Below are 12,981 nucleotides of genomic sequence, written 5' to 3' on the forward strand. Positions count from 1 at the left end.
TATAAACTCCTTTAGTTTTGAGGTTAATTTTCAACAGGACAATTCCTATAAGTCCAGGCTTAAGAGCTTACTAAAAACTTGTATTCTCTCTCTTCTGTCTGTCTTCTCCAGGAGCTGGAAAATATCATCAGTCAAATGATGCATGTAGCAGAGTACCTTGAATGGGATGTCACTGAGCTTAATCCAGTAGGTATAGGAATGATTTTACTGTTGGCTAAATTTCTTCACTGATGTGTCTTCTCTGATTTGATTTTATATTTGATAACATTGAGTTACTATTTCTAATCAGCAGCCAAAGTGGATTGCGAACTAGATAATAAGGTATATATGATATTCTGAAGCTCCTAGTATTATGTATTCTTTTTCTGCCTCATGGAAATTAAATCAATTTGAATGGTATTCTTACCCAAGGGGGGGTTGCTATGAGTCGGATCCAACTCAACAGGGGGGAGTTTGTTTTTTTTGGTATATGACTAAGCAGAAGCTGCTGAAGGACACTGTCAAGATTATGCCATAAGTGAAGGTATGTCTTCATTGCTTTGCCATGCCATAAATGAAGTTATATCTTTTGTGATTTTATTAGTATCTTTAAATCGAAATAACTAAAATTTTCATACAGAGAAGATAAAGGCAATTAAAGATGATGACATTTTCCTCAGCACAGTGTGTTATTTAATACCCTCTTCTCTCTGAAGTTGCTGTTAGGTACTACTGAGTCAGTTCTGACTCACAGTTACTCTATATACAGCAGAAGGAAAAACTGAAAAGCTGCCCAGTCCTGCACCATCCTCACATCCTTTGCTATCTTTGAGCCCATTGTTGCAGCCACTGTGTCAATCCATCTCATTGAGGGTCTTCCTCTTTTTCTCTCTAAGGAAGATACAATTGTTTTCTTCATTTTACAGATGAGGAATTTCAGAGGCAAAGATGTTAAAGTTACTTGCCCAAAACTCTTCAGCTAGTGAGCTGGGAATTTTAAATAAGTTATTGAAGAAAAAGGAGCTGTGGTGGGACAGTTGTTAAAGCATTTAGCTGCTAACCAAAAGGTCAGCAATTTGAAACCACCAGCCAATACAAAGGAGGAAAGATGAGGCATTCTGCATCCATGAAGATTTGTAGCCTTTAGGGAAGTTCTACTCTGTTCTTAGAGTCTCTGTGAGTTGCAGTCAACTCAAGGGCAGGGGATGGGTGGCTTGAAGGAACAGTACCTAACAATACTTATAAAAACAGAAAGACTTCTTATTTTGCATAGGATTTGGTCAAAGTACAACATTATTCAAAATTGTATTTAAACTACTCGATTTGAAACTTTAGCCCCAAGTAATATATGGGGGAATGATGAGTAGCATTGATTTTATATAGTTTTGAAAGTAACTATGTTTACCAAATTGTACATGAATTTAAAAAAAAAAAAATCAAGTTTATTTAAGTGATATATATTTGATATTTGACCGTTCTTCACACCTACCCAGCTATCAGCCTGGTTATTTGATATAGAAGCTCTGACAGCATTTCACTTTCTTTGCAAACTATAATGAAGAAAGTCACAAAGTCAGTGCAATGTCATGTATGATGACAGACACTTTTCAATTGGGATTGGGGTTTGTTCCGATTCTAATTCAAGTATTTAATTTTAGATGTGGGAATGCATATGTAAAAATATTATTAACAGTTTGCAGTTTGTTTACGGAATAATAAAGTAGATCATAACACTCATTTGATTCTACTAAGAATTTTGTTTGATTCACTTTAATACTGTTTTCATTGAAATCAAGGGACTGCTTATGAATTCTGTTGCCCTTTCTGTTTAAGTCACTCTAAAATGGCTTTCTCCATTTCTAGTCACCTTTCCACTTATACAAATTATTAATCTGTCAATCAGAGATTGGTATAATTACAAATTTGGAGTGGAATTCAGAACCCACTCTTCACAAAAGCTGTTTTAATCAGGAAACTGCATTCTGCATATTTCTTACCTTGACCTTAGAGATCCCATGGACAGTTTTACCATCATGTCCCTGTCAAATAAAATGAAATTACAAAATATATGTGACATCCTTAAAGACTCATTTACTAGAATTGGATGACTTAAGGACCCCTGGTGGTACAACAGTTAAGTGTTCAGCTGCTAACCAAAATGTTAGAGGCTTGAACCCACCAAGTGGCTCTACAGGAGAAAGATAGTTTGATCTGCTCTTGTGAAGATTCCCAACCCACAGCCATCAAGTGGCTTCTGACTCATATTGACCCTATAGGACAGAGTAGAACTGTGCCACAAGGTTTCTAAGCCTGTAAATCTTTACAGAAACAGAGTGCCTCATCTTTCTCCCATGGAATAGCTGGTGGGTTTGAACCACTGACCTTTTGATGAATAGTTTAATGATTTAAACATTGCCACCAGAGCTCCTTCTTGTAAAGATAACAGCCAAGAAACCCTAAGGGGCAGTTCTGCTTTCTTACATGAAGTCACCATGAATCAAAAATCAACTCAACAGGACCCAACAATAAAAATAACTTTGGTAACCTAACTGCTTTACATATAAAAATGAAATGTTCCCCTTGCTTATAAATCAACAAAATTCAAGGATCTTATAGATTTACCAAAAAAAAAAAAAAACAAACAAACAAACAAAAAAAGAAACCACAATCGTGGGCTAAATTCATGTGGATGTGTTAACAATGTAATGATCCAGACAAAATTTACAATGTGATAAAATAGATAGATGGCGATAGTGGCATACTTGGATAAGTGCATTAAGTGTTGTATACTGCACATTAAGAATGACATGTACTAATTACCTTTAATAAGATTTTCCATAGAGTGGAAACGAAAATGTCAAGGAATGCCAATGCCATGCTGTATAAGTATTACTTGAAGCAGATAGATTTATCTGAAAAGGGAATAGAACAAATAGCATAAGAAAACATAGTAGCTTTACTTAATTATCTTAGAAAATGCTCCATGAGAAGGTATTTATACTTATTCTGTTGGATCAGAAGGTAAAGCCTGGTGGAATGGAATAAATGGATGTGATAAGTCAATAAAAGAAGAGACATTCTGTATCATCATACATAAGATCTTTGGGTCTTTGGGAACATTAGTACTGTTCAGAATGAAATGGAGTTCCTTAGGCAAGAGCTCACCTCTTATGACTAGAGTATGTGTTCACACAATAAAAAATTAGTGCAAGCTTCAGTAGGTTATTCAAGTCTTTATATAGTTATTGTTTGGAGTTTGAGCTAAAAAAATCTCAGGTTATTTTTAGTTCAGATTCATCATGATAATAACTGGAAAGGGAGTGGAGTTGCAGTTTGTCCCTTCTCCTGTTTGTGGAAAAGCCTGGAAGGTTAACTGCTACTTCTATGGTTTTATGGACTTTAGAGGGAGAGAGTGAGTGTCTCCTTGCCCGAGCCTGCATGGCTTTACTGGTATGGGAGGGAGAAGGGTGGTTTCCTACCTTATTTCAAAGCACAAGTGTGGTTGTTGTGTGCCATCGAGTAGACTCTGACTTATAGAACCCTATAGGACAGAGTGGAACCACCCCTGTAGAAGTTCCTAGGCTGAAATCTACAGGAACAGATCACCAGGTCTTTTCACTCATGGAGTGGCTAGTGGCTTAGAACTGCTGACTTTTTCATTAGCAGCCAAATACTTAACAAATTACCAACAAGATGGTTCCTTTTTTGGAGGTGTCAGGAGGAGGATATAGATTTGAGGAAAGGGAGGTCTGGATCCATGAAGATGGACACAGTGGTGACTGGACACTGTAACTGTGACATATACCTACTGGAGAATACAAATAATAAACTATGATACAGTATTTATCATGGCAAGCACTGGTCATTCTGTGACTGCTGTGGGGAGTCCAAAGAGTAGGAAAAAACAAAAATAAGCAGTTGCTTCACAGTCCACTCTGATTCATGGTGAGTCATGTGTTAGAGTAGCCTGCCTCCATAGGGTTTTCAGTGGTTGGTATTTTTGGAAGAAGATTATCCAAGACTTTCTGTCGAAGTGCCTTTGGTTGGATTCAAATCCTCAAGCTTTCATTCCCCAGCTGAATACATTAACTGCACCACTCAAGGACCCCAAAGAGTAGGAAAATAGGATAAACTTTACCTTCTGCTGTGTGGTTACTGTCATGGTAACTGTGTCATCCTACCTATTGGTTCCAAAGGGTTCCTTATTTTAAAATAATATTTTAAAATATTATTGTATGCACATTGTATGACACCTGTGAAGTTTCCATGTAGTTGGCACACATGGTTTGCATTTGACTACTTACCTAAAGGTCATTGTTTAGACACACCCAGAGGTACCATGGAAGAAAGGTCTGATGATCTGCTTCCATGGAAATTAGAGCCAAGAAAACCCAATGGATGACCCCAAATCATGACCCAAAATCGATTCAACAACAACAGGCATAGAGTAAGAGAGATGATTATTTGAAGTTGATGGCACTTAGGAAAGACTGAAAAGTACTTGGGAAAGGTTTTATGAAACCAACCCAGGCTCTAGATTAATTAGTTGCAAAGTGAAAGCATCAGCCATCTGAAACAAATGCTTTATTCTCATCTCGTATATTCCTTTCTACTAATTCATCAGTGTGCCTTTACAGGGCAGGACATTTTAACCAGATCTTATGTCATTTTCGCACATTCTAAGTAATTTCTCTTTATATTTATTTTGGGAATAATGGAATAACTATTTCAGCATCATTTTTGTTCAAAACTTATCTCCCAGAGCCTGTAGATAAATGTGTTCCTGAGGAAAGACACCAATCAACCAAACAGGAGTGTTTAGGCAAACACCACTTTAACTCTCATAACAGCTTTTGAAGTAAGTACCTGTAGTAGCACTGTACCACAGAGATGGGGATGCATTGCAAACACATGCTGTAGGGAGCAATATGTTCAAGTCAACTTTAGAAAAGAAGTCTCATCAAACATGATTTGATTGCTTAACTGCTTAGCTCAATTAAGTTTTCATAGGCAATTAAAAGCAACTTAATCCTCCCCTCCTCTTACCACTTAACAAAGCAGTATTTCAGCTCTTTGCCATGAAGTTAATTTGTTCAGACATTTTCTAGCATATATTTGAATTAAAAAAAAAAAAAAAACAGGAGAAAGTAATTAAAGACCACTTATACCCTTAAATTAAAGATGTCTTCTTGTTTTAGCTGGCCCATACATTGGAAACGTTTTAAAAAGTTAAGCAATTACTTCTGAAGGTGGGGCAATGTAGGTTCTAGAAATCATGACAAAGCCACTATTTTCTCAGTAATAGGATGGATGTTGTACTGAATTTTCTAGAGACATGTCTCGACCTTCCACTTAGCTGCTAGTCATAGTTTATTATAACCAGCTTCCTGTCATGCTTTGCTGTATCATAAGCAGATAATTTATTTATTCACTGAACATGTTTCTACATCTCCTCTACTCCAGATCCTCCATGAAATGATGGAAGAGATTGACTATGATCATGATGGAACTGTGTCTCTAGAGGAATGGATCCAAGGAGGAATGACAACAATCCCACTTCTTGTGCTCCTGGGCTTAGAAAGTGTAAGCAGAAGGGGATAGATAGCCTGGTGGGAAGTCAGATGGGCTCACTATTCACATTTTGATTATAAATTTATCTGGTCATTATCTTTAAGTATATAGTGAGTGGCTGGATATTTTAATAAGTATGCTGTGGTGTAATTTAACAATAGCGACTTGTGTAGTGTAGCAATACTTGCCACAAACATATTGATTCATTTAGAAACTGCCTTAGGGGTTTAATAGAAATCCTTTACATACATCTTTTGTTTTCCTCTAATTATAGTGCAGTGTAATTGTTAAAGGTGCTCTGGTGGTTCAGTGGTTAAGTGCTCGACTGCTAATCACAACGTCAGTGGTTTGAACCCACCAGCTGCTCCACTGGAAGAAGATGTAGCAGTCTACTTCTTTAAAGATTACAGCCTTGGAAACCATATGGGACAGGTCTACTCTGACCTGTAGGGTCTCTATGAGTCAGAATCAACTTGATGGCAATGGGTTTTCTCCCAGTTGTTAAGAAAATAAATACTAATTGACTTTCTTACATATTCTAATACAAGAGACCCTCTTCCCAAATCTTACTGGTTTCTTTGGCTCTTTTGACATTCCATACCATTCCACAACTCTACCCCCTTTAAAATACTAAATTTTATTGATAACAAATGCTTGGCACAACCAGTTATATATTGAGGTAGTGGAGAATTTAAATATACAATACACACTAATTTTTATTGCATATCAGTAAATCAGCCACTGTGTCATTCTAAGCATGTCAAAAGCTTTCTTGCATCAGTGCATCCAGTGGCAATTAAATATTGGTCTTGCAGAATAAAAAAAGTCAACCTAAGAACAGAATATGATAAAATAATGACTTTGAATGCAAATTTCATTGACCTAACTTTGCCATAAATTTCAGTAATTCTTAGAAAAAGACAAAACAACAATGACATCAACTCATCACTTACTGGATATTCAAATTTATCATTGAGAATTGAAAATGTATTACCTGTAATATATTGTTGTTAGGTGCTGCCCAGTTGGCTCCAACTCATAGTGACCCTATGTACAACAGAACGGGACACTGCCTGTTCCTGTGTGGCCTCACAATCCTTGCTATACCTGAGCCCATCGTTGCAGCCACTGTGTCAGTCCATGTTGCTGAGGGTGTTCTTCTTCATCATTGACCTTCCACTTTACCAAGCATGACATCCTTCTCCAGGGAATGGCCCCTTCTGACAACATGACCAAAGTAGGAGAGTTGAAGTCTGGCCATTCTCACTTCCAAAGAGCATTCTGGCTGCACTTCAACCAGGACAGATCTGTTAGTTCTTCTGGCAGTTCATGGTACATTCAGTATTCTTTGCCAGCACCACAACTCAAAAGCATCAACTCTTCTTCAGTCTTCCTTATTCATTGTCCAGTTTTCTGACATGCACATGAGGCTATTGAAAATACCATGGCTTGGATTAGGTGCACCTTAGTCTTCAAAGAGACATCTTTGCTCTTCAGGACTTTAAAGGGTTCTTTTGCAGCATATTTGCCCAGTGTAATATGTCATCTGATTTCTTGACCTATAATATAGTAAAAAAAAAAAAAAAAAAAAAAGTTGCTTATTTTCAGAATATCAGTAATGGAAAACACCATGGCATAGATAATATTTAGAGTTTTGAGCTGCAATAATATAGTATTATTATTGCTCCTGTGCAACAGCTAGTGGTTTCAAACTGCCAACCTTTTGGTCAGCTGCCCAGTGCTTAACCATTATTCCACCACCAGTGTTCCTTGTTTCAAACTTCTACTTAGAGCAATATCAATTTGCATATTTAAGACTGTACCACATTTAAACATGATATCAACTTTTAAAAAGTTATCTCTCAAAATATCTTACAATCTGTGTTGATGAAACATGTGAGTGGTATAAACATATGTTTATTTATATAAAGTGTGCAAATATATCAATGAATTTCAGGACAGTAGCATTTGTCACTTTTTTTTCTGGATCTTCAAATTCCTTTACATTCAGTTGAATCCTAACCCTTATGACACACATGAAGTTTTAGGAATGGTCTAAGAAGGAAAAGAAAAAAAAAATACTAATATGTGATATAAAGGAGATTAGTCTTAAAATGAACAATTTGTAAGTGTATGTGGTATGCAGATGTGTGTGTGTGTGTATACACACATATATACAAAATACAGATATTAAAATAAAGATGTTATTGTTCATACATATACATTTCCACATTTCAAAAATTAAAGAAACAATAGCTCTCAGTGCTGGATGTTCATATACTACACATAAAAGGGTGTTTTTCTATAATAACGTATTATGTATCTCTATATTATAAATGGGAGCTCTGGTAGCATAGTGGCTAAGACACTTGCCTGCTAACCAGACGGCTGGCAGTTCAAACCCACCAGCCACTCCTCAGAAGGAAGGTTGGGCAATCTACTTCGTAGTGATACTGCCTCGGAAACCCAAGGAGGGGTCGCTCCTGTGCAACAGCTAGTGGTTTCAAACATAACAACAACATATTATAAATAAATATTTTTAATTGTTTAATGTAATTTCTGGCAAGAATATTATGGATATTAAACTATTCCAATAAAATTAAAATAAAAACAATGAGATGTTAAAGTTTAATATGTACTCTCCTAAAAAATAGTTACATGACTCTTTCAAGGAGTTTCAATAAAAATCATTACTTTTGGGAAATGTTATATTTTTAAAACTAAAAGTTTTATTTTTCTGGTAGTTTAGAAAATCATATTATGAAAGAATAAGGGAAAAGGCAAGAATGGGTGAAGATAGCATTTGGAAGTTGAGTGAAGGGACAAGGAAAGAATCATACACATTTTAAACTTAGAACGCTTCTTAAAATGACTTTTTGCTCTGGAATTCATTGCCTAAAATCCTGTAAAAATGTAGATTTTTGATAACATGTGAAAGTAGCATGAATAAATATAGTCCACAAATCTAAATGAACTTAACTTGTTTTTTTTAAAACATATGACATCATTATGGTGGTTACTTCAACTGAATAATTCTTCGTTTAATATATGAAATTTTAATTATGCATAATTTACTTTATAAATTAATTCATAGATTTATCTTTTGGAATTTGGAGGAAAAAAAGGGCATGTTTTTGGAGCTTTATAAGAGAGAAGGATTTGAAGTTTCATAGACTTAATCAGAGTTGTATTTCCAGTAATGACCACTAGATGGCAGGGCTATATTGTTTTAGCATTTTTAGGCCCGCGTACATATTCTGGGCATTGGATTTTTCTCATCCGTAAAGAAGGATTCTGAAAGAAGAAATTTCTCGTTTTCATCATCATCTTTTTTTTTTTTTTTTTCAAATAATAAGTCAATAATCTTTTAATAAAACATATAAACTATATAATTATAACCAGAAAGCGGAGAACATCTATTTGTTACAAACAGCATTTTTATCTAAGGCATGGCGTTTCACAAAGCGTAAATGACACACTGCCAACTGAGTGATGAGGACTTTTTTTAGTGATTGAGATTTTTTTTTCCTTTTCGTAGGCAATTAATATGTTATTTTATTACTTGTAGAGAATTTGATGCCCTCCCCACTTTCTCACCCCTTAGTTTGTTACATTGGAAATATAGATGCTTTAGCTTGAATTTGGCCATGCCAAATACAGTGAATACTGAATTGTTAGGCTGTCCTATATATTCCTGTTTGTTTTCAATTAGGAGCTTGGAGAGTAGATTCTAATTGATAGGGCATGTTAAATACCTCAGTGTATTTGAAAGTGACTGGTGTACTAGCCAAATTACACACATAACAATGTTGTCCAAGGTGTGTAAACCTCACTGCTAATGCAAGTCAGAGCAGTTGTGATGTTGTTGTCGTTTGCATTTCTCCATCTACAGAATTTAAAGGCTACTGGATTATAAATTTGTTTTGGTTCTAAAATGAGAAATGTAGCTTCTCAGGACCTGACTATATGACTACATGTGACTATAAGACTATATGACTACGTATGACTATATGACTAGAGAATATGAGTCAGTTCCTTTCTCTTACACAAAGGTTTTAAAAGTTTAGAACACTCAAGATAAATGAGTAACAAGTAGCACAGAGCCTTGGTACATCTGAAAGAGCATTGAAAGTTTAGGTAGCACTTGTGATTTGATTAATAAAAATGAATACTTGAGACTTATTCATCTTTCTTTCAGCATTCATCTCATCAAAGAATTATTTTAAAAGCTCAGTTTAGAATGAAAATCCATTTCTTTTTTTAAATAACTCTATCTAGAAATTGACTCTTTTCCAAGGATTGGCAAACTTTGTCTGTAAAGGGCCAGATAGTAAATATTTTAGGCTCTGAGAGCCATATGGTATCTATTGCAACTGTTCAACTCTGCACTGTAGCTTGAAACAGACATGAGCAACAAATAAGTTAATGAGAATGTCTGTGTTCTAATAAGACTTTATTTATAAAAACAGGTAGCAGGCCAATTTGATGAGAGGGCCATAGTTTTCCGACTCCTGCTCTATTTCATCACTAATTTGTCATGTCAAAACAGAAACAGTTTTAATGTATTTTAAATCTTTCAGGAGAAAAGAATCCAATACCTTCTATTTAGCACAAGCAGACAACCCAGCATGATGTGATGATTAATGGATAGTGGCTATCAACTCTGCATCTAACAGGTGGTCACCCTTGCTCTGTTAGGAACTAACTAGATCATTTTTGCAAGCCAATCATCTTCTCTGGGCCTATGAAAAGCAGTTACTTAAGAACATATCTAAACTCCTTTTTTTTCCCTAATATACTTTCAAAGAGCTCTGGTAGCATAGTGCCTAAGGCACTTGACTACTAACCGGAAGGGTGGTGGTTCAAACCCACCAGCCACTCCTCAGAAGGAAGGTTGGGCTATCTACTTCCGTAGTGATACTGCCTCGGCAACCCAAGGAGGGATCACTATGAGTTGGGTCCGACTAGATGGCATAAAACAACAACAGTATACTTTCAGTTCAAATATTTCTTTTCCTAGGTGAACATATTAAATGGTGTGATCTTTGAGCACCATTGGACATGTCAAGGGAAATTCATGAATTCATAATATCATAAAAACAAGAATGCATATTTAAGCAAGACACTGGCTTTAAATAATGACACCTTAAGTTCTCCTTCTTTATTTACTGTGTCCACATGCAATTAGTCTGTATTTTTTTGTTTGTTTGTTTATTTTGTTCTTTGTGTGCTCAAATAATCCTGGTCTTTTCCTTGTGTGTAACCTTTGGTTGAAATGATTTGGGACACATTTTTGCTTAACTAAATGAAGTGTATATAACCTGTGGGTTCACTTCCTAGTTTGTAATGGAATTTCTTACTCTGATGAAATTTCTGAGTATGCTGGAGAGTAAAAAGCTATCCATTCTTAAGAGACTAAGTTATATATGGAAAACTGATGTTTCACTGTAATTTTAAATTGGATAAAACTTTTCATGTTTTTGCTTACACATTGCCCAATTTAGGAAGGAGTTATAAAGTTGCATAAAGCCAACAATTTTTGGAAAATAACTATGCTATTATGTGCTATTGAATTTACATTTGAGCTTTAGGAATGGTGGGATCTGAACCTGACCTTAGAAAGTATGGTCGGCATCTGAAGAGCAGAAATGTGATTGCAACGCTATTTGTAATTTTGAAACCTCTCTCTGCATTCTTCCCCAGGGGCTGACATAGCTCAACTTTTTTTTTTTTTTTTTTTAATCTAAAAGAGCGATTTCTTTCATATTATTATAATTTCTTTGGAGATATTTAACAGAGAAATAAGGTAATTTAATGGTGCTTCTGGTGGCGTAGTGGATAAGATATTTGACTGCTAACCAGAACATTGGTGGTTTTAAGCCACCAGATGATCCATGGAAGAAAGATGAGACAGTTGGCTTCTGTAAAGATTTACAGCCTTGGAAACTGTGGTGGTTGCTATTTTTTTATATTACATAATGAGCTGGAATAAGTTTGTAACATTAGCTCATCTACACATTATAAGTCAAGTCATTTGAAACATGCATATATCTAGATATGCGAGTAGGAGCGTTTTGGCTGTGACATTGGTAAAAATTCACCTTGAGGTCTTTTGAAACAGCAATAGAAATATTTCATTGATTAATAGTAAAGTTGCACAGTCAGTTATTTTGAGTGCTATCATTATTGAACCTACCAACTGCTCTGCGGAAGATAGACAAAGCAGTCTGCTTCCCTAAAGATTTACAGCCTTATAAACTCTGTGGGGGTCATTATAAGTTGCAGTTGACTTGATGGCAGTGGTATTTTATTTTTTGGTATCATTAAGTTGTACACTTGGAAAAACTTGAATTGGAAAAAGTTTCATAATAGAAAGTTTTACAAGTAAAAAAAGTAGCTTCTGAAATTGCTATGTACACTCAAACACATCATGGGATTTAGTGCCTTGGTTTGGAGGTTAAAGCCATGGTTTCATGGGATATCCCAGTTAATGGGTCTAATAACGTTTTTAGTGCTTCTGTTCTATCTCCTAGCTTCTTGTGCAGTTCCTAGGTTCTTAAAGACTTGCAAGTGGCCATGCCACTACACAATTGATCTCTATTTGCCTGGAGCAACAGAGGAAGAAGGAGAGTTAGGAATCCGAGGAGGAAATGGAATGTGTGGCTAATTGCATCCATGAACAATTGCCTCCTTTGCTATCAGACCACAAGAACTGGACAGTGCCCAGCTACCATTACTGAACATTATGATCAAAGATTTTGTAGAAGAATTCTGATCAAAAAGGAGAAAATGCAGAACAGAATTTCAAATTTCTATGGACTCCAGCCTTTCTGGAGCCATGAAGATTGGATTAATGCCTGAAACTATTACCCTAAGATAAGCTTTAAATCTTAAGCCAAAAATATCCCCTGAAGTCTTCTTAAACCAAACAATAGTTTAGCTTAACTAGTAAGAAATATTTTCCTAGAACATTATTCTTTTTCAATGACTGTCTATAGGAGATCAAATTGACAACAGCAACCTGAAAGATTAAATAAAGGCCTTACAGGGCAGTGAATTTATGTTAATGGCAGAGGAACCACTCAGAAAAAGAAGGTGAGAATGGTTGTAAACCCAAAGACTGTAAGCAATGTCACTAAATTGTGTATGTAGACATGGTTAAATTGGTGTATGTTTTGCTACGTATATTCTCAACAACAAAATAAATCAAATTTAACAAGAACACATTTAACAAGAACACAACAACCAAAAAAAGCAATACTATTTATAGTAGCCCTAGTTAATTTGCACATTATATGTAATCTTGGATGTATTTAGGGCAAAACTGAAGCTTTAAGAATCACTGAGATAATAAGATAGGTTTCAGAAAGCACCAAAGAACATGCTTGTGTTTGAAGATGCCTTTGACTTTGAGGGGATTGAGAGGAGAAG

At 35.6% G+C, this 12,981-nt stretch overlaps 1 protein-coding gene across 1 annotated transcript in view; it reads left to right on the forward strand.

Moving 5' to 3' along the window:
- The window catches only part of DGKB (diacylglycerol kinase beta), a 913,416-nt gene that overhangs the window by 189,435 nt on the left and 711,000 nt on the right, over window positions 1–12,981 (forward strand). The window contains exons 7-8 of the mRNA XM_007946219.1: window positions 112–186; window positions 5,443–5,562. Of these exons, the coding sequence (XP_007944410.1) occupies window positions 112–186; window positions 5,443–5,562 (195 nt within the window). The remainder of the gene's footprint in view (window positions 1–111; window positions 187–5,442; window positions 5,563–12,981) is intronic.

The sequence above is a fragment of the Orycteropus afer genome, unplaced genomic scaffold (assembly GCF_000298275.1).
Source record: "Orycteropus afer afer isolate SDZICR_OR568_19922 unplaced genomic scaffold, OryAfe1.0 scaffold00008, whole genome shotgun sequence".
Lineage (NCBI taxonomy): Eukaryota > Metazoa > Chordata > Mammalia > Tubulidentata > Orycteropodidae > Orycteropus > Orycteropus afer.